At 43.8% G+C, this 22,742-nt stretch overlaps 1 protein-coding gene across 1 annotated transcript; it reads right to left on the bottom strand.

Annotated features, from left to right (window-relative positions):
• Positions 1-18,654: 18,654 nt before the first annotated feature.
• On the bottom strand, positions 18,655-20,238 carry LOC102723008 (NAC domain-containing protein 83). Its single transcript, XM_040529238.1, has 2 exons — positions 19,835-20,238; positions 18,655-19,725 (listed from the first exon to the last, which is right to left on the bottom strand). Exons 1-2 carry the CDS (start codon positions 20,016-20,018, stop codon positions 19,106-19,108), a joined length of 804 nt encoding a protein of 267 aa, XP_040385172.1. The 5' UTR covers positions 20,019-20,238; the 3' UTR covers positions 18,655-19,105.
• Between the last annotated feature and the right edge of the window lie 2,504 nt (positions 20,239-22,742).

The raw sequence follows: 22,742 nt of genomic DNA, 5'->3' as shown, positions 1-22,742 counted from the left end.
CACCACTCCCTCTCACTGCCTGCGGGGCCCGCCTGTCGGAGCCGCCCTCCCTCTCTCCTCGCTGACGTCAGCACCCCTATTAATTGCACAATAATTGATTTAGGACTTTTCTGTTTAGTTTAAAAACCCAGAAAAATTCTAAAATTCATAAGTAACATCAAGTCTCCGTTTGGGCCCATTCAAATTTCATTAAATTCATAAAATTGTCAAGAATCCATTAAAAATACTTTCTTTTACTATTTCAGTAGAGTTTGTGCCTGTTTTATTTATTTTTGTGCTTTGTCGCTTAGATTCGGACCCCACCGAAGAGCCGGTTTACTTCGAGATCGTCGCCGAAGTACCACAGGGGCCAGAGCAAGGCAATTGACACTCATCTTTGATCATATTGAACCTATTACTGCAAATTCCCCGCTTTATTTATTCAAATATGCATGGTTTTAATTAAAGTATTTACTGTATTTATTTTTCGGGTAATCCTTATTATTATGCTGTAGTTTATCCAACTTTATTCATGCTAGATCAGGGGTAACTTGACTAGAGGTAGGCCTAGGTTAATGTTTAGCCGTGCTTAGATCAAGTAGCTCATGGGATCATTTAATAATCACGATCAGCTCTGATTAGCTGTAATAATGATTCATTACCCGGTTCGGGTTAATGCCAACTAAAATATTGCTAATGGTGGGTCGTGGGTGCTTGGTTTTGAGAGTCGCACCCATGACAATTAAGGACCGGTTCGCAGGAAACCCTGAAAGTTATTTCCGTGCTAACCACAAGCCAAGATAGGCAACGGTGGGATTTGGACTGTAATTGCAAACATTCGACGTACCCAGGCAAGGGTGAGCATGATGGATTATGGATGGGATTCGTGGTGTAGCGATGGCCTATGCTGCTGTCGAATTCACCTAGGCACAAGAGGGGGCTGCCCGACTTGGTTTAAAGGAGGGGGCAAAACCTGAAGTGTGGTGCGATTGAATAGGGAGGGTTATGCGACGGGTCCTATCATAGTTCCCTTTCCGGTATGCCATGGTGGTATGTCGGCGCACGTTCAAGTGTAGTGGGAGTATGTCTTTTGGGTACAGTAGTACACCTCTGATCAGAGTAAATCTATTCGAATAGTCATGCCCACGGTTAAGGGCGAGCTGTCAGCTTCACTGTGATTAGTTGAACCTTTAATGACCTGGGTAAACTGGCTTTCGCTTGGGACTACTGCAACTAGGTGTAACGTTGAGTAGTGGTTGGGCCTGTTGTAACATGGTGTAACGTTGGACGGTGTTGTGGTATTTTACAACTGTTATCTGCTTACTCTTTAATTTATTTAATTACTTTTATTCAATTTAATCTCTGTTATTTATTTAAGTGCTGCTTTATTGCAACTAACCCTAAGCCTGCCCTTGTTGACCCTTATGCATCATTTATTACCCCTTTTCCCGTGCTACTTGTTGAGTACGGTGGTTTGTACTCAGTCTTACTCAATTTCCCCCCAGAGCTAGAAGTTGAGTCCGATGGAGAAGATTCTCAGGAGTGAGCTAGCGTACCGTCGAAGCTTTGCCTGTGGACTGGAGCCGTACCCCTAGAGCTAGTCTACCTTTCTTTCCGCTGCATTTTCGTTAGAATAAGTGTTATTTTTAGTTGTTTCTAAGAACAATGGTTATGTAATCAACATTGTCTATTTGTGTACCCTGGCTGGTCCTGGACAGGGATTTTAATACACAATTAAGTTCAGAAATTCGAGTGAGGAATTTCTGGGCGTGACAAGTTGGTATCAGATCCTCCTTTGACCGTAGGATCAGCCCAATGGAAACCCTAAGAGCCCTCTGCTTTTCTTGTTTGTGCATAGTTTGTGAAAGTCAGAGTTGCTTTGAAAATGAGTTAGTGCTTTTCAAAGGCGTGAGTTATTTAAAAGCTAAATCTCTCTGGTTAAAAAGCGTGAGTAAATTGATTTATGGGCATAACTTTATTTACTTTGTTTCTTTTATGATTTATTTATCTTGAAACAAAAATTTTGCATCCATTGATTCTAAATCCTTGTTTTCTTTTGATGGCCAACCACCCCTTGTTTCACCGTGGACTTGGAATGGATGGATTCGTGGTAGAGTTGGCAAGAGTGTCCTTCACGGCAGGATACCCCTATGAACCGGAGTACACCACAATCCACCCTCTCAAAGGCGAGTTTCCCCACCGTGTCAGGTTGGAGCTACACGGAATCCCCGATTACCTTCCTAACATGGAAGCAGAAGGAGATGGAGGCTCGCATGAGCATGCCTGCCAGGAGGCCGCCTACAGTCTGATGACAACACTCAGGGCTAGGCATGACCTGACGTTCCGTCATTCGGCATACCGGTATCACCCTGGTCGTGGACCCAATTCCATGGTCAGTAGGTTTCGGTCTGCCCGGAGTGAGCAAGACCCTACCTTTGGTAGGATGTGCACGGTGCTGCAAGGCCTCGACCAGATGCATCATGACCTTCATGAAGCGTCCAAGGCCCTGAACGACGCCATGCTCACCCAGATCGTCCGGCTGCAGGATGAGATCGCCCGCCTGAAGAAGGAGAATGCCAGACTCAAAGGACTCCCGGAGCTCGGTGGTGCGAGGCTTTGTCTCACATCAAGGAAGCGAACCCGCGGGCCACCAAGAGTTCAGTCCCATCCCGGTGCCCCGGATGAACCAAGACCGCTGATGCAGATGGTGCCGACGTCTCCGACCCCGGTTCCCGAGGAAGGTGTCTCCCCCTTCAACACTGCAAGAAACCGCAATGACACCGTCACAGTCTCTAGCAGCAGTGAGTCCGCCTCTGGTGAAGATGAAGACGGTCTCCCCAACAACTATAGGAGCCGTTCCGAAGACGAGGAAGAGGATCCGTACCCTGCCGTCGACCGTCGCTCTCCTTCCGCGCACTAGACGTCACCTTTAGCTTCGTTCTTTAGTCGTTGTGTGCTAGTTTTGGTGTGTTAGGTTTGCTTCGTTTGGGGCTAGTGGTGAACCATAGCAGTAGTGGGCTTATGGCTGTACCGCCAGGAGTTGTGTGGTTTTTAAGCGTGTTCCTTAAGCAAGACAATTATAGTTCATTAATTAAATAAAGCTCCTGTTTGCTTAGTCATTTCTTTTTCTTCTTTCTCTTTCTGTTCCCTCCCGCTCCTGCAGATGGTGAACACCCACAACGGCAACTGCGACACTGACCACTCTAGCACCGAAGGACCTCCCCCACCTCCTCCACCAGAGAACCCGTCACTCGCTCAGATTCTTGCTAGCTAGACGCAGATGCTCACCCTCATGATGCAGCAGATGCAACAACAGCAGCAACAACATCAACAGGTACTACAACAGCTCATGAACCAGCACCAGAACAACCAACAACAACATGGACCACCCCCTGTGCAGTCAAAGTTGCCAGAGTTCCTCCGCGTCCGTCCCCCGACCTTCTCGAGCACCACCAACCCCATGGAGGCAAATGATTGGCTCCATGCCATTGAGAAGAAGCTCAACTTACTACAATGCACTGACCAGGAGAAGGTCTCCTTCGCCACACACCAGCTGATGGGTCCCGCCTCTAATTGGTAGGATAATTTCCTGGTTACTCGCATTGCTACCACGGAAGTGACTTGAGCGGAGTTCTGTCTCAAATTCCGCAAAGCGCACATCCCTGACGGTATAGTCACACAGAAGAAACGTGAATTCCGTGCTTTGCAGCAAGGTACCAAGACAGTGACGGAGTACCTTCATGAATTTAATCGCCTAGCGCGATATACCCCCAAGGATGTTCGCACTAACGCCAAAAGGCAGGAGAAGTTCCTCGGAAGTTTAGAGGATGAGTTAAAGAAGCAGTTGCTTTCGGGTGACTATATTGATTTTGAGAAGCTGGTCGACAAGGCCATCCATCAGGAGGACCAGCACCTCCAGATGGACAGGAAGAGGAAGGCCTCTCAGTTTAGGTCAAACCAGCCGCATCCACAGAAACCCCGGATCCATCTCGGCCCTCACCCTACAAGTCAGCAGCACGGACAATCTACCTTCATTGTCCGCCAGCACCGTCCCTACAACCCCAAAAACTTCAACAACGGTGGCTCGTCCCAGCGTGCTCCACCATAGCGTGCTCTCCCAGCACCAGCTCCGCGGCAACAGAATGCACCTCCACCGACAGCTCAGCCTCCTCAAGCTAGGAAGGATACAGGTTCTAAGCCTAAAGTGTGCTACAACTGTGGCGACCCAGGTCACTTTGCCGACATGTGCCCGAAGCCGAAGCGCAGCGGGCAGAGGTTCGTGCAAGCCCATGTCAACCATGCCACTGCAGAAGAAGCACAGGCCGCGTCAGAAGTAATACTAGGTACGTTCTCTGTCAACTCCGTACCTGCTACAACACTTTTTGATTCTGGTGCTACGCATTCCTTTGTTTCAAAGAAATTTGTGGGATTGCACGGGGTAAGAAAGGGGAAACTTAAAAACCTAACGCAGGTTAGTACCCCAGGAAATAGCATGACCTCGGTCAGCTATAGTCCAAACGTACCCATAGAAATTGAAAGAGCACAGTTTCTAGCCAATCTTATCCTTCTTGAGTCTAAAGACCTAGATGTCATTTTGGGAATGGACTGACTTACCAAGCACCAGGTAGTGATTGATTGTGCCAAGCGCACCATCGCCTTGGTCAGTGTGGAAGGTGAAGTCGTGACTTATCAGTCACCAAAGTCTGTGAGGATTGGAACAAGTCTGAATCAGGTGGAAGCAGAGGAGCATCCAGTAGAAGCAGTCAAAGATCCAAAGAAGTTGGAAGACATACTAGTGGTTTGTGAGTATTCGGAGGTGTTTCCAGATGATCTCTCAATGATGCCGCTAGAAAGAGAGATCGAGTTCCGTATCGACTTGGTACCGGAAACTGCACCGATCTATAAGAGACCCTACAGGATGGCAACCAATGAGATAGCAGAAGTGAAGAAGCAAGTGGATGAATAGCTTCAGAAAGGTTACATCCGACCGAGTACATCGCCTTGGGGTGCCCTGATTATCTTTGTTGAGAAGAAGGACAAAACTAAGAGAATGTGTGTAGACTATCGTGTTTTAAACGTGTCACCATCAAGAATAAGTATCCTCTGCCAAGGATTGATGATCTGTTTGATCAGTTGAAGGGAGCCAAAGTTTTCTCCAAGATCTATTTGAGATCAGGGTATCACCAGTTGAGAATTCGGGAAGAAGATATTCCCAAGACGGCATTCACTACTCGCTATGGCTTGTATGAATGTACGGTAATGTTGTTTGGACTTACTAATGCCCCAGCATTCTTCATGAATCTCATGAATAAGATGTTCATGGAATACTTGGATAAGTTTGTCGTTGTCTTCATTGATGACATTCTTATCTACTCCAAGTCAGAAGAAGAGCACGAGCAACATTTGAGGATAGAGCTACAGAAGCTAAGAGAGCATCAATTGTATGCCAAGTTCAGTAAGTGTGATTTCTGGCTTCGGGAAGTGAAGTTACTAGGTCATGTGATCAATGCTCAAGGAGTAGCAGTGGACCCCAGTAATGTGGAGTCAGTAACAAGTGGACCCCGCCTAAGACGGTTTCCTAGATCATAAGTTTCTTAGGACTTGCGGGTTATTACCGCCGGTTCATTGAAAATTTCTCAAAGATAGCCAAGCCAATGACACGGTTGTTGAAAAAGGAAGAGAAGTTCAAGTGGTCTGCCGAGTGCACCAAGAGTTTTGAGGAACTTAAGCAGAGATTGGTGTCAGCTCCAGTGCTGATTTTGCCAGATCAGGCGAAAGACTTCTAGGTTTACTGTGATGCATCTAGGTCAGGGCTTGGATGTGTGCTGATGCAAGAAGAAAAGATGGTTGCTTATGTCTCTCGTCAGTTGAGACCGCATGAGGGTAACTACCTGACTCATGATTTGGAATTAGCAGTCGTAGTGCATGCCCTGAAAATCTGGCAACACTACCTAATTGGTAACAAGTGTGAAGTGTATACAGACCACAAGAGCTTAAAGTATATCTTTACACAGCCGGATTTGAACCTTCGCCAGCGAAGATGGTTGGAATTGATCAAGAATTATGATTTAAGTATCCATTATCACCCGGGCAAAGCAAATGTAGTTGCAGATGCTTTAAGCCGGAAGAATTACTGCAATGCCGTTGTGACCACAAAAGTTTGTGAGCAGTTACAGCAGGAGTTTGAACGACTAAATTTGGGTATAGTCGAAAAAGGTTTTGTGGCAGCCCTAGAGGCGCAACCAACTTTGGTGGATCAAGTTCGTCAGGCCTAAGCAATTGATCCAGAAATGACCGAACTAAAGTGGAATATGTGAGTTGGTAAAGCTCGAGATTTTTCAGAGAATGAACATGGAACAATCTGGATGGGAAACAGGTTGTGTGTACAGGATAACAAGGAGCTAAAGAAGTTGATACATCAAGAGGCTTATCAAACCTAGTACTCTATTCACCCCGGGAGTACCAAGATGTATCAAGACCTCAAACAAAAGTTTTGGTAGATTAGTATGAATAGGAAATTGCAGAATATGTCGCCCTGTGCGATGTCTGTCAATGAGTCAAGACAGAACACCAAAGGCCAGTAGGACTGTTGCAGCCTCTTCAGATTCCAGAATGGAAATAGGAAAAATCGGGATGGATTTCATCACTAGTTTACCGAGGACCGCTGCCGGTCATGACTCGATTTAGGTAATCGTTGATCGATTGACGAAGGTCGCCCATTTCATACCAGTTCACACCACCTACTTAGGGAAAAACTAGCTGAGATTTACTTGGCTAGGATCATGTGTCTCCATGGAGTACCTAAAAAGATTGTTTCAGACCGAGGAAGTCAGTTTACTTCGAAATTTTGGCGGAAGTTGCAGGAAGAATTGGGAACCCGACTGAATTTCAGTACAGCTTATCATCCGCAAATAGATGGTCAGACGGAAAGGGTAAATCAAATTCTTGAAGACATGCTCAGAGCGTGCGCTCTCGACTTTGGTGGAACTTGGGATAAGAATTTGCCGTATGCAGAGTTCTCATATAACAACAGTTATCAAGCCAGTTTGCAGATGGCACCTTTTGAAGCGTTGTATGGGCGAAAGTGTCGTACACCCCTCTTCTGGGATCAAACATGAGAGCGTCAAGTTTTCGGAACTGAGGTTTCAAGTCAGGCGGAAGAAAAAGTCAGAATAATCCGTGAAAGGTTGAAAACAGCTCAAACCAGGCACAAGAGTTATGCAGATAACCGCCGAAGGGACTTAGCCTTCGAAGTAGGAGACTATGTGTACCTCTGCGTCACACCTTTGCGAGGAGTACACCGGTTTCAAACCAAAGGAAAGTTGGCACCATGGTTCGTGGGACCATACTGAATAGTGAAACGCAGGGGAGAAGTTGCATATCAGTTAAAACTCCCTGCTAACATGGCCGGAATCCATGATGTGTTCCATGTGCCGTAGCTCAAGAAGTGCCTCCGTGTGCCTGAAGAGCAGACCAACTCCGAGCACATCGATTTACAGGAAGATCTGACTTATGTGGAGAAACCAGCACGGTTTCTAGAAACCAGTGAAAGGGAGACTCGGAACCGTGTGATTAGATTCTGCAGAGTTCAGTGGAGTCACCACTCAGAAGAAGAAGCGACATGGGAAAGAGAAGATGAGCTCAAGACCGCCCATCCGCACCTCTTCGCCAGCACCTCCGAATCTCGGGGTCGAGATTCCGTTTAAGGGGTAGGTTTGTCACACCCGGAGTTTGATCCCAAGCCTAAATTCGTAAAAAAATTCGTGAATAATAATTGGCTTAATTAACTCAGGAAAAATCCCTCTAAAGAAATTAATTTAATCAAATCGAGGTTCGCAAATCGATTAACTGGATTTAAACTCAAATTGAAGAAGTATAAAATTTGGCCAAACAAATTAATTTAAAATTCGGCAAAAGTTGGGCTTTCCTTTTTCTCTCCCTTTTCCTTTCTTTTTCCCTTCCTTCTCAAATTGGGCCGAAGTCCAATTTTCCTCCCTCTTCTCTTTTTCCTTTTCCTTCTCCCTTTTCTTTTTCGTTCCCTCCTCCCGGGTCGGCCCAGCCGACCGACCTCTCTCTCCCGCGCACGCGCCTCCTCCCTCCCTCCTAGGCCGCCGCTTGGCCCAACTCGCCCGCGCTCGCGTCCGCGTCGCACCGAAGTCCGCCTCTCCTCCCCGCGCCGGAACCGAGCCAGACTCGCGCCACCGCCGCGCCGCCGCCGCAATGACCGCCGCAACTGCCGCCACCGAGACCGTGCATGGTCGATGCGGACTCCGCAACCACCGCCGCGCCGTAGTCGGTGCCGCCACCCTATAAAACCCCCACCTCTCTGCCCCGCCGCCACTTTTTGCCTCACCCGTGCACCGCCGCTTCCTCGTCGCTGTCGACCGATCTCGCCGTCGGCCTCGGACGTTGCCGCCTACCCGCGTCACCACCTCTGCCTCGACTTCGCCGACTTTCCGCCATCCTCACCGCCGCCGGTGGGGCACCCGAGCGCCCTCATCACCTTCTTGCCCTCTCCACCGTCGCGCCCGACCTCGTCGTCCGCAGGCCGCCGTTCGCGCTTCGGCCATCGTCGCCTCCGATCCGTTCGCCGTCACTCGTCCCTCCTCCTCGCCGACTTGTCACCACCTCCGTTGCCGCCGATGAGCATCCCCCTTCCTATCTCCTTCCCCTTTTCCTCTTCGGTCGCCACCGCCGGCACGCGCGTCGCCGTCGCACGCGCGCGCCGTTCGCTGCCACCGACACACCGCCCCGGCGCCATCGCCATCGCCTTCGCCTCGCTGTCGCCGCACGGTCGCCGTGCCGACGCTGCCGGCGCCCGCCTCCACCTCCCGTGCGCCGTCGTCGGTATCCTCGTCGCGCCTCCGCAGTCTGCCGCGTTCGTCGCCGCCGGCCGTGCGCCGTTGTCGGTCGTCGCCCGCCGGTCGTCGTCGCGTCGTCGCCGCAGCGCGTGCGTTGTCGCCGTGTGCCACCGTTGTCGTCGCCCGCCGGTCGGCGCCGTTGGCCGAGCGTCCCCTCCCCAGCTCCTCTGCTCTCTCTCTGACCGACGGGCCCCACCCGTCGGCCTCTCCGTCTCTCTCGCCTCCCCGGGCCCACTCGTTAGTAGGCGCCACCCCCCTTCCTCTCTCTCTTCTCTGGGCCCGCACGTCATCCTCCCCTCACCCCTTCCTCTCACTGCCTGCGGGGCCCGCCTGTCGGAGCCGCCCTCCCTATCTCCTTGCTAACGTCAACAGCCCTATTAATTGCGCAATATTTGATTTAGAATTTTTCTGTTTAGTTTAAAAACCCAGAAAACTTCTAAAATTCATAAGTAATTCATCTAGTCTCCGTTTAGGCCCATTCAAATTTTATTAAATTCATAAAATTATCAAGAATCCATTAAAAATACATTCTTTTACTGTTTCAGTAGAGTTTGTGCCTGTATTATTTATTTTTGTGCTTTGTCGCTTAGATTCGGACCCCACCGAAGAGCCGGTTTACTTCGAGATCGTCGCCGAAGTACCCCAGGGGCCAGAGCAAGGCAAGTGACACTCATCTTTGATCATATTGAACCTATTACGGCAAATTCCCCGCTTTATTTATTCAAATATGCATGGTTTTAATTAAAGTATTTACTGTATTTATTTTTCGGGTAATCCTTATTATTATGCCATTGTTTATCCAACTTTATTCATGCTAGACCAGGGGTAACTTGACTAGAGTTAGGCCTAGGTTAATGCTTAGCCGTGCTTAGATCAAGTAGCTCATGGGATCATTTAATAATCATGATTAGCTCTAAATAGCTGTAATAATGATTCATTACCCGGTTTGGGTTAATGCCAACTAAAATATTCCTAATGGTAGGTCGTGGGTGCTTGGTTTTGAGAGTCGCGCCCATGACAATTAAGGACCGGTTCGCAGGAAACCCTGAAAGTTATTTCCGTGCTAACCACAAGCCAGAATGGGCAACGGTGGAATTTGGAGTGTAATTGCAAACTATTCGATGTACCCAGGCAAGGGTGAGCGTGATGGAATATGGATGGGAGTCGTGGTGTAACGATGGCCTATGCTGCTTCCGGATTCACCTAGGCACAAGAGTGGGCTGCCTGACTTGGTTTAAAGGAGAGGGCGAAACCTGAAGTGTGGTGCGATTGAATAGGGAGGGTTATGCGACGAGTCCTATCATAGTTCCCTTTCCGGATGGCATGGTGGTACGTCGGTGCATGTTCAAGTGTAGTAGGACTATGTCTTGTGGGTACAGTAGTACACCTCTGATCAAAGTAAATCTATTCGAATAGCCGTGCACACGGTTAAGGGCGAGCTGCCAGCTTCACTGTGATTAGTTGAACCTTTAATGACCTGGGTAAACTGGCTTTCGCTTGGGACTACTGCAACTAGGTGTAACGTTGAGTAGTGGTTGGGCCTGTTGCAACGTGGTGTAACGTTGGACGGTGTTGTGGTATTTTACAACTGTTATCTACTTACTCTTTAATTTATTTAATTACTTTTATTCAATTTAATATCTATTATTTATTTAAGTGCTGATTTATTGCAACTAACCCTAAGTCTGTCCTTGTTGACCCTTATGCATTATTTATTACCTCTTTTCTCGTGCTACTTGTTAAGTACGGTGGTTTGTACTTAGTCTTACTCCATTTCTCCCTCCAGAGCTAGAAGTTGAGTCCGATGGATGAGACTCTCAGGAGTGAGCTGGCCTACCATTGAAGTTTTGCCTGTGGATTGGAGCCGTACCCGCTGGAGCTAGTCTAACTTTCTTTTCGCTGCATTTTCGTTAGAATAAGTGTTATTTTCAGCTGTTTCTAAGAACGATGGTTATGTAATCAACATTGTCTATTTGTGTACCCTGACTGGTTTTGGACAGGGATTTTAATACATAATTAAGTTTAGAAATTCGCGTGAGGAATTTCTGGGCGTGACATATTGTCCTTATTTTAAGATCAAATTGCAAATTAAGAGTGCGGAGGGTTTTCTTGGTGAAATCTAGCTAGGGGTGACTGGCATATTTGCAAACGAAAAGGTCAAATGACATAATTAGAAATAAAACTTTTATATATGTATTCTTAGCGACCTAAAAGCCAAGGCTGGAAAATGAGCTAAGGTGAAACCCTGCTAAAATCAACACTAAATTTAAGATTATAAATTTAAATTTTTGCCAATAAGCATAAACAGAAGCGAAAAATACGGTTCAAGTTGAGCTCGGTCGTACCTCGAAGAATCAAACTTCTGTTACAAGTTTGATCCGATATATACAAATTAAAGCTAAACTTATTCAGTCATGTGTAGAAGCTCGATGGAGTGTCTCAAAATACAACAGCAAAAAATAGTAGGAAAAAAAAAAGGCACACCTTTTTTACACACGCACACCTGGGGCGAGCTAGCTAGCTGCCCCCTTTTTCTTTGGGCATTTTAATGATCAATTTTCGACTTGCTGGTCAACGTTCCACCACACCAAAACGACGTGCACGTTGCTGTCAGCCTTTTTTGGGCCCTTTCTTTCTCCTTTCTCGCTGTAACGTGCGCCGCGGTGCTTTGACAATATAAACACCGTATGCATATACTAATATGCATATATATACTCCTTCGTTTAAAAATATAAAGTGTATTCTGTTCTATTGGATTGAGGTTTCACTAGTAATTACGCTATTAGGATATAACTTTTTTGTCTACGTAAAATTGATTTTTGTGAAATTTTTACTCAGGATGATGTTATTGATAGATCAATCGTTGATAAATGTTTGTCATGGTAAAACAAAATATGTATTATATTTTTAGATAGAGTATGGCCATGTTCGGCTTCCCCCCTTAACTTATACCGTTTTGTTCGTTTTTCATACGCATGCTTTCCAAACTGTTAAAGGGTATACTTTTTTTAAAAAAAATTCATTAGTAAAGTTATAAAAAATCATATTAACCAATTTATAATTTTTATAATTAATAATTAATTAATTATGTATTAATTTATAAAGATTTATTAGTAAAGTTATAAAAAATCATATTAATCAATTTATATTTTTTATAATTAATAATTAATTAATTATGTATTAATTTATTACTACGTTTTTCGGGTCGGACCTCGTCTCCCATGCCGAACGCGGCCGATGTCGACCATATATTTCATTACTCACGCATAGACGGGTTTGTTTATTCCTATATACGAAGAGACAAACAAGCATTAATTAAATATCGATTTAGATTGTAAGAATGAGAAAGGCGAGGATGCCAGCCTTTCTTCTGTGGCGATGACGGCGAAAAACAAAGGTTCGAGAAGAGTGGAAGCTAGTTGCACACATGCAACAGCTCGATTTTGATTGGTTTGTTTGGTTGAAATGGGGATTAAATTTCGAGGAAATTTGGGATAATGATGGATTTGGTGTGCAATGGAACACCCTTCTTGCTGTATAGTATTCCTCATGCGGCCGGTGCATGCTTAATTTGTCTGACACGGCAGGCAAGCGTGTGCCCACTGCTGTGTCGTTGTGTTTGGCCCTGTTTAGTTCAAAAACATCGCATCGAATTTTTGGACACTTAAATAAAGTATTAAATATATATGAACATTAAAATTAATTATATAGTAATCAGGAAATTATGAGACGAATCTTTTAAGCCTAATTAAGATATGATTAGCCATAAGTGCTACAGTAACCAATATATGCTAATGACGGATTAATTAGACTCAAAAGATTCGTCTCGCGGTTTCCAGGCGGAATCTAAAATTTGTTTTTTCATTCGTGTCCGAAACCTCTTTCAATATCCGGTCAAAACGTTCGACGTGACCTATTTTATCAAAAAGTTTTGGCAACTAAACAAGCCCTTAATTTGTCGCCGTTGGTACGTGTGGTTGGTTGAAAATATCTTGGTCTTTCGAAAAATACTGCAAATAAGTCCATTTGAGTTTACAAAATATGAAAAATACCAATTAAGTTTGTTAAAATTAATATTATAGTCTTCAATTTATACATCATATTATTTTGACTCTACTACGGTAGGATCTCGATCGTGTGATAATATCCAGGCGAAAATAAGTTCATACCTAGTAAACTCACTCTAGTTTTGTAATTACCGTAGCTTTGGATAATGACATGGTATCCAAAACATAACTTTGGTTGAGATATTCTGTCATAATATATGCGCAAATAAATGAATAATTGTTTTTTTAAGGCTGGTCTATACGTATTATCCTAGTGTCTCCAAACTACATATTTTAAAAAGTATTAATTGTTAACGTTTTGAAAGTTTAACATAGAAATCTTGTTCAAAGCAACCTGAATTATATATGAAATTGAAGAGAGAGTATCCCAAGACTAAGTAGCTTGTGTGTAATGAATGGATTTGCAAAGTATAATCAAATTAAGCTGCATGCATGGGTGCCACATTAATTGAGGTCATTGGTTTTTCCCAAACGGCGTGCTGTGGTGTGCGCCTCTGTTTGCGATCGATATGGGGGCAAGGGCCACAGGTGATCACACTTATTTCGAGTCTTTGACAGGGAAATGAGATAATTGCTTGCTTGTCATGCACGGCAGGCTAACTGGAAATTAATACTACCTCTCCGTCCCGAAATATTTAACGCTGTTGACTTTTCAATCGACCATTCATTTTATTAAAAAAATTTACATAATTAGTAATTATTTGTATATCATTTTATTTATTGTTAAATATACTTTTATGCATATATATAACTTTACATATTTTATAAATCTTTTTAAAGAAGATAAATGATCAAATGTATATAAAATAAGTTAATAACGTTGAACATTCAGGGACGTAGGAGTAACTGCCATGCCTGCCTAAATTACATGCCCTTGTCATATACGGCTATGCTTTCTCTATTTTCGTACAGTGGTTGGCTCCGGATTTCAACCGCCGATTTGTCCCTCCACAACTGCTGCATGTACAAACTAGTAAGTAAATTTAATATAAAACATATTTCTGCTTACATCGTTTCGTTATTTAGAAAAAACGATTAAGCAACTTATTATAAATGAAAAATAATTTGTGGATAAAACTGTTATATGTATGTCTAGTGATTAAAAAGCCAATGTTGTAATATAAATTCTAATGAACGTACCCTAAAATCAACTTAAAATTAAGTTTTAAAATTTAATTAAACTTTGATTTATAACAAGTTGTATAAATGAAAGGATGGGAGCCTAGCCCTGAACAGCAGAAGGATGACATCCTCTAAACATGCTCATGTACAGTACTTCCTCTATTTCATAATATACTCTATTTCATAATATAAGATGTTTGACTTTTTTCTTATAATATTTAACCATTGTCTTATTCAAAAAATTATGGAAATATCATTTATTTTGTTTGTGACTTATTTTATTATAAAAAAACTTTAAGCATGACTTGTCATTTTTTTATGTTTGTACTAAATTTTTTAATAAAACGAATAGTCAAACGTTACAACCAAAAAATCACATATCTCACATTACGAAACGAAGCCAGTAGATTTTTTTTTATTACTCGGTTTGCTCGAGGCTGCCATGAAACTCGTTAGGCCATATCAGGGTGACACCCACATAGGGAAAGAGAAGGGCTGTGGCGGCGGAGGAAGGTGACGAGGAGAACCTGCGGAAAGAGGGGAGACCGGCATATATAGGCACAGCACTGGCAAAGAAAGGTGAGGACAAGTGAGGATGGAGGGAGGAGGCTGTTGAAGCGTGAGCCCCTGGAGCAGGTGATTGAGAGACCCATTTTTGTGTTTGGTCCATGGAGCGTAGGAGAAATCATAAGTTGGAATTCGGTATTTAGCGTTACAAAAGCGTGAAGAGAACACGAGGACAAAGTAGTTACACATGTTTAGATCACATCGATGCATAATACTGTACTCCTGTGTATCCATATGTTTTTAGCGGAATACAAGCCGAGGGAGTTTTAACGCAGAGAGTCGACGTGAACACCCCTTAAACTTAGTGCTTCTTTTATAGTGCCAAGGGTCATGAGTAGAACCTATGGAAGGAGTAGACCGATGAAGAAAGGGGCATAGTACCTACTAGGGAATGTACTGCTATAGGAGCCCATCCATTTCATTTTACGTCTTCCAGGTGAACCATTTAATGTGCATATCCCTTCCTTGCTAATAAGATGTGTAATGGGACAGATGGCGCCAAAGAACAGTGGAAGGCCTATGGGGTCCTGTCAGCCTCTATGCACCCCATACTCAAGGCAAAGACAGAGCTGATAGCCTTTTGACTATGCCTCTAGACTTCTGATATATGGCTCCTAACACTCGACGAAGACAAATAGCAGGTGGCCATCATCCTAGCCTAACATCGTCAATCAGTTAACCTTAGCATGTGTGGTGACGATTATGATGCGATTTAGGGGATCCGACAGGGAGTGCCGCCATTTTCCACGGCTACCAAATGAATGGCAGGAGCCCTCCTATCACATTTAATACTATGGCACGGAGAAATGGCACCTAACGCGCGCACTTGGCATTAAATATGGTCGGTGAGGCACGCCTGATGGATCTCTCTAAGTAGTCCTCCCTATTAGGACATGGTAGGTACGCCACGCTAGCGAGCTGTCATACTGCTCTAACACCCGGTTGCTCTCTCGGGGAGAAGGTCGGGGCAACCTGACCCCTCCTAAAGGGAGTGTGCCTAGGTTTTAAAGTGTTGTGAGTAACTAGCGAGGAAATCATAATTCCTATATCACATCAATAGAGGTGATGAGCAACATAGAGGGAACATGGGAATATTTTATATTTGTTTTTGATTTGTAGGGATTGACTTTTAAAATTCAACCCACCTTTAGGACCACTTTGTATTATAGGTAAAAAAATAAATTTAGACAGGTGACATTAGTCTCTACATGGGACACTAAATACATATTGTGTTTCAACAAATCGTCTATGACGTAAATAACCCCATTTTTTTTTAGAAATTAAGCGTCTTCAGCCTCTATATTCCAAATTAACTCTTTTATAGTGACTGTTATAACTCATGCTTCTCCTATCTGAGCTTCAAGAAATCAAGCACGAGTTTTCCATAAAAAATATACTACCTCTGTCCCTAAATGTTTGACGCCGTTGATTTTTTTAAAACATTTGACTATTCATCTTATTCAAAAAAATTTGTCAAATATATAAAGCTATATATACATAAAGTATAGTTAACAATAAATAAAATGATATAAAAATAATTAATAATTATGTAAATTTTTTCGAATAACACGAAAAGTCAAACGTGTATAAAAAAGTTAACGGCGTCAACCATTTAGGGAAGGAGGGAGTATGTGCGTACGGCATTGTACCTCAAAACTCTGCTATGTGATTCTTTCCTCACAAAAGAATGTTGTATGGGTTTTGTCCCCACAAAAGATTCGTCTCGCGGTTTCCAAACGAGCTGTGTGAAATTCGTTTTTTCGTTCGTGTCCGAAAACTCCTTCCGACATCCAACCAAACGTTCGATGTGACCGCATAAATTTTTGTTTTTGCAAACAAAACACACCCTAACTCTTTTTGAGTGACTGTTATAACTCATGCTCCTATCTGAGCTTCCAAAAAGCAAGCACGAGTTTTCCATTAAACATATATATATATATATATGCATGTATATGTATATGTGCATACGGCATTGTACCTCAAAACTCAAAAGGACTAGGAGTTGCTGCTATGTGATTCTTTCCTCACAAAAGAATGTTGTGTGGTTTTTGTCCCCACACCTATGCGCAGAAGAACAACCACACGACTCGTGTAGCTTTTAGCATGCATGCACGTTATGACAGTACATGAAGCATTGCAAGCAATTTTAGAGTTAGACCCTGTTTTGGATCCCAGACTTTTTAAAGTACCTATCATATCGAATCGAATGTTTGGACACTTATTAGAAGTATTAAATATAAATATTTTTCCTATCCTTGAGGAGGTATCATGAGGTACTAATATTTCCTATACAAAATTTGGTACCTTCTACTGCCTAAGGTATCAAATTTTATAAAGAAAACAGTGGTACCTCGCGGTACCTTCTTAAGGATGAAAAAATTGCTTATTAAATATAGACTATTAATAAAACACACCTCATAGTCTAGACTATTTCGTGAGATGAATCTATTGAGCATAATTAGTCCATGATTAGCGAATGTGATGCTACAGTAAACATTTACTAATCGTGGATTAATTGGGCTTAAAAAATTTGTCTAATAAAGTAGCCTTTATTTATACAATTAGTTTTGTTATCAGTATAGTATATATTTAGTACTCCTAATTAACGTCCAAACATCTGATGTGACGAGTGACTTAAAAAAAGTCCGGCATCCAAACTAGAAATGTGCGATTTTATATTACTGAAAATTCAGAAATTATCAGGTCCACCCCCTACAGAGAAAGGAAAAAAAAAAATCTTTGGATGGTAATGGCCAAACATAATGACCGATTTTAGCACGAAAATGAGTAGCAAATATGTCATTTAACCTTTTGGTTGAAGCTTCGAGAATGATTTCTTGTATAACCCACCGGCAGTCACCTCAAACCCAACACACACAAACGAGGTAAAGATGGCAAGATGCCTCATTCTTTTCACTCGTATTTATGCTTACGTGTTTATACTTATCAGCCCAAGTTTAAATTTTAAAACTTAAATTTTAAGTTAATTTAGTTTATTTTTCTGGTCATTTCTTTTAAATCGCTATAAACATATTATAAAAGTTTCGTTTCTTTTGTACTTGGCAAAACAACGAGGGTGGTATACGATAGTACATGCTAATAGCGCTGGAGCGTAAGCTAAGCTAAGCTAATGTAATGCAAGCCAAGCAGCCAACCAACCCTCCAGCATGGCTCGTCGTCTTCTACCTCCCGCCATGTCCATCCTATCGTCCATGGGGGGCCACCGCCGCACGTTCAATTCCGTGCAACATGTGGTTGCTTCTCTCTCCCGACCACCTTGCCGGTCAACACAAAATCCGTGCAAAATATTCTCGATCGACCGAGCTCGCTCGCTCGCTCGAAGATCAGGGGCCCCATGACTCTTGACCGCCATCTTCCTCTCTGACCTTCCAGCCCCCCTCCCCTCATCACACGGGTCTGTCAGCCATGGGAGGTCTCCGAGTCCTCCAAGCCAAGATCCCCTTTGTTCTGCCCACCAACTTGCCGTGGTTCGAGAGATTCTGAGGAAGTCGTTCGACCATGAATATGGAAAACATGTTTGTGGAGTTTATGTATGGTTTCTAATCCGCGATCGTTAAAATTGCAGTAGTGATTTAGATTGTTTATACTTCGGTATAAGCTATAGTTGCTAGAAGCTCAATTTCATTTTTTTTTTCTTTTCTTTCTCTTCACCACCAACAACTGCTGCTGCTGCACAGTGCATGCATGCAAACTTGCAACAACCAAGCTGCTGCCTCCCCCTTTCCTTGCTTTCTTGTAGTACCTTTCTTCATCCATCTTCTTTAATTCCTTGCCCAACATTCCAACCTTTTTACCTTTTTGCTTTGTGTGAGATGGAAGTGGGCCCACCAGTGTTACTTAAACCTTAATTAATTAATTGATCTCCCTTGCCATTAAGTGGCATTGTGAGCAATCATGCAGGCTGCCTATTGCATTGCATCCAGTTTGGCATCTCTGGTGATTAATCTAGTCAGACCGTGTTGGAAGGGAGATTGGGATTGAGAGAGAGAAAGGACTGTTCCAATTGGCTCTAATCGAAGTCCAAAGCAATAGAGAAATGGCAGAAGAAGATCCTCTTTATAGCTTCTCATTGGCAATTGGTTGAATATGCTTGAAAACCTAGGACACACATGAAGCTGAATTTGTTAGGTATTCATCCAAACTTGCACAGTTTTTGGGAGTGATCAAGCTCACCGAACTTGGGACGAACACTGGGTGTGTGTGTGTGGCACTGTGGCATTAAAAACAGCAGATTAAAATCAGACACTAGAGTACATTAGTTTAACAGACTAAACAGTTCTTGAGCTACACTGTAACTGAACACTCTCGAGCTAATTCCTGCATCTCCTTTTTTTTAATTTTTTTTTGGCATTTCGGTGATTTCGTTAAGCGAACTTACAAACAAAGCTTAACACTGCCCTGTGTTGCTACAAACTTGCAAAGGCTGCAACTTTCTTGCTTGGTTGCGTTGACTTGGTGCGGCGTGGTCGACGCCGGTGCTGGCCTAGCTTAGTCGGAGGCGCCCCTGCTCGTCGTCTCCTGCTCCCGGCAATGCTCGGCGGACGCGTCCGTCACGCAGCTCGACGACACCGGCGAGGCGGGGCGCCGCCCCCGCGCGTCGGCACGGGCGAAGAAGTCGATGAACCGGACGCCCGCGGTCACCGCGCCGCCGTCGCCGCCGTCGTCGTCGTCGAGGACGGCTTCATCGTCGCGCTCCATGGCGGCGGCGGGGGTGGTGGTTGACGCGGGCGATCCTTTCTTTCTGAACACGCGGCAGAGCACCCAGCCGTCGGCGGGGCGGGGCGGGTGGTCGCCGGCGGCGGCGGCGGCGGCGTCCTTGGCGGCGCGACGGCACGGGGCGAGCCCGGCGCCGGCGAGGCGATACTCGTGCATGACCCAGTCGGTCTTCTTGCCGCTGGGTGGCTTCCCGCGGTAGAACACGAGGGAGCGCTTCATGCCGACGACGACGGACTGGCCCCGCGGCCCCGGCCCCGGCACGGGCACGGCGACCGGCTTCTCCTTCCCCGTCGCCTTCCAGTACCCGGCGCCGGTGGCCCGGTTGGCGCGCCGCCCCTTCACGTACTTGGCCTCCTTGCACGTGAAGAAGTACCTCTCCTGCTCGCTCCACCCTGCCAACCCAGCAACCGCACCCATGAGCGCCACGCTCCCAAAGCAAGCTACGGCGAAGTCTGCACCGGCGGCGGTCGGGCGTCGTGGGGCTCACGGTCCATGACTCACCTGGAGGCAGGAGGTCGGAGGGGTCATGCGCCAGGAGGCGCACGTCGGGGATGTCGATGGCGGGCGGGAGCGGCGTGTCGAGCGCGCGGCGGCGGAGGTAGTGCACCACCAGCTCCTCGTCGGTCGGGCGGAACCTGAACCCCGGCGGCAACGCCCTCCTCGCCGCGCACTCCTTCGCCTCCATCAAACCCAATCCAATCCAATCCAAAAACACCTCGACCTCCAAACCCCAAGAACTCAAAACCCACAGCCGTTTCTTGGCGCCCACGTGCGCGCGGCGCGTCTCCCTCCCTCACTCTCGCTTCCAACTTCCAAGGCGTGTTGTTCAGCGGCCGGGGCGCGCGCGGGGAGGCGGAGGGGAGGGGGGGAGAGGCGGAGGAGGGAGAGAGATGGATTTATAGAGAGAGAGAGGGGGAAGTGTTCGACGGGGGGAGGGGAGCAGCAGAGCAGCGGTGGCGTGAGGAAGACTCAAGCTGGGGCTGAGCCGATGACACACTACACTCTGCTTCCTCTGTCTCTGTCGCGTTGCTCTGCGGCGCAAGGCAGCGACCACGGATCGATTGGTTTTCTCCCTTCTCTTCTTGTCTTGTCTTTTCCCTTTGTTTTTAAAGGATTTGTGGGGGTGATTTTCTTTTTCTTTTTGGAATATCTAGGTGTAGGAGGAGAGGAGTATGTCCAAGTTGTGTTTCCATGGATCACCTCTTCGACATAAGCACAAGTTATGGACAATGGGAGAAGCGTGTGTGGGAAAGGTTGGGATGGGTTTTATTTTAGTTTTTTGTGCATTAGCGAAGCTCGTCGTTGGGTTACCTTTATTAAATGGTATAATCGTGTTAAGAAATTATAGAATTTTATCGGGATCGGCTAACCTCGATATAAGGGTGGAACTATACCCCTTAACCGTAGATATCATGGCTAGAGCGTTTTGTTGTCCAGTGAAAATGCAAGGGCTAAAATTTAGCGGACCATGATTTGATCTTAGTTTTGAGATGGGTATGTGCATTGTTCTTCGAGGTTTGGTCATTTGAGATCATAGGTAGTAGGAGTCAATGTCGCGTTGTTACGGAGAAATGGTGATTTGTCTATTTGTGTATATATTATTAGGATTAGTTTGAAATGCAGCAACATGAACTTTCTCTTATGAAACTAATATCCGTTCTAAAATGTAAGTATTTTTAGGATTTAGTATTGACTAAGAAGATGTCAAAAATTCTCTTTTAGTCATCTTAGTGGTCAATTTTTAAATTTTGAATTGATTAGATTCCCTTTCTAAATATTTGATTAACTCTATAATCATGGAAATCAATAAAAAAAGACTTATATTATGCTATAAAACTTAAATCCTAAAAATACTTATATTTCAAGATAGAGGGAGAGGGAGTACATGAAAATTTCCATTTTAGTCTATAGTTCTATCACACGATCATTCCTATAGTTTTTCAATCTTTGTTTTACACTTCTTCCTATATTTTTAATTCTTTTTTACACTTAATTAAAAATACCCATGCATTGCACTGGTCAAGTTAATTTGTAAATTAAAATAAATTACGCATCGAGTTAGAAATAGTAAATTATGGTCATATACATTTTATTTGGTAAGTGCACGTTGCATCGAAAAACTTATAATCGATAACAGTAAATTATGTTCAATATCATAAAGAAAAACACACAAGAAAATGAGAACGTGTAGAAAATGCAAAAGGTTTATACACAAATTATTCTATATAGAGAAAAACAAAACTAAAATAAATTCAAGATTGTGTAGAAAAACACACAGAAAATAAAGAAAATGTAAAAAATACAAAATAATTGTACACAAGAAAATGAGAATGAATGTGTAAATAAATACAAACAAATTCTACACAAAAAATGAGAATATGTAAAAGAAATTAAAAAATTCTTTGTGCAGATAAATACCACATAAGTATTGTTATTTGTCCCTTCTGAACCCAAGCCTGCGACCTGTGTTATCAGCACGACGCTCTAACAAGTGACCTAATTTGCTTTGTTTGTAAACTTCGGACAACCAAGGCAAAGTGGAGAGAATTCCATATATGTCACTGAAATTATACTCGATTCTTTCTATGCCATGCATATAAAAAATCAAACTTTCTTCATGTCATTCACTAAATTTTTTCACCTTATATGCTACTGCTGTTAACTTTTCCATCCAACAACGTTAACTGATAACATTTTGGTAATGTTCCTTTTATGTCACTACCTGACAAATGACCAAAATATAGAATTGAAAATTGATATTTTTGAATAAAATTTAAAATTAAGACAGCAGAATTGAAAATTGATATTTTCGAATAAAATTTGAAAATTAATATTTTCGGATAAATTTGAAATGACCCGTAACATAGAATTGAAAATTTGAAAAATTTGCTTACGTCCATTTTATGCCACTATATGCCAAATGACCCGTAACATAGCATTGAAAATTGTCAGCAATATAGAAAATTTCAAAATTTCAAAAATTCTTGTGTCTTAATTTCAAATTTTATTCAAAAATATTATTTTTCAATTTTATGTTTCAAGTCATTTGGCATGTAGTGGCATAAAAGGAATGTAAACAAAATGCTATCACTTAACGTTGTTGGAAGGAAACGTTAACAGCAGTGGCATATAAGGCAGAAAAAATTAAGTCAATGACATAGAGGGAAGTTTGAGTTTTTGCATGACATAGAAAAAATCGGGTATAATTTCAGTGGTACAGAGAGAATTCAAGTGGCAAAGGATGTTTCTCGTATATTAGGACGCAACCCAGGAGGAGGCAGGCGGCCCAGGCGTGCATCTTTGCGCGTGGCTGAAGAAGGCTAAGTTGACCCACGACCGAGGGGACAAAAAAAATTTGTTTGGCAGAATCATTATTTTTATAGATATTTATGTCAAAACTTCATATTTT

This window comes from Oryza brachyantha, chromosome 12, assembly GCF_000231095.2.
Source record: "Oryza brachyantha chromosome 12, ObraRS2, whole genome shotgun sequence".
Taxonomy (NCBI): Eukaryota; Viridiplantae; Streptophyta; class Magnoliopsida; order Poales; family Poaceae; genus Oryza; species Oryza brachyantha.
The sequence above is the reverse complement of the archived record's forward strand: the minus strand, read 5'-3'. Positions and strand labels throughout refer to the sequence as shown.

What these genes read in the sequence shown, in the direction of transcription:
- LOC102723008 (XM_040529238.1), bottom strand. Translation starts at nt 20,018, where the DNA reads ATGGAGGCGAAGGAGTGCGCGGCGAGGAGGGCGTTGCCGCCGGGGTTC. An exon ending in CTCCGACCTCCTGCCTCCAG is followed by an intron (nt 19,726 to 19,834) that starts GTGAGTCATGGA and finishes CTGGGTTGGCAG; the next exon opens with GGTGGAGCGAGCAGGAGAGG.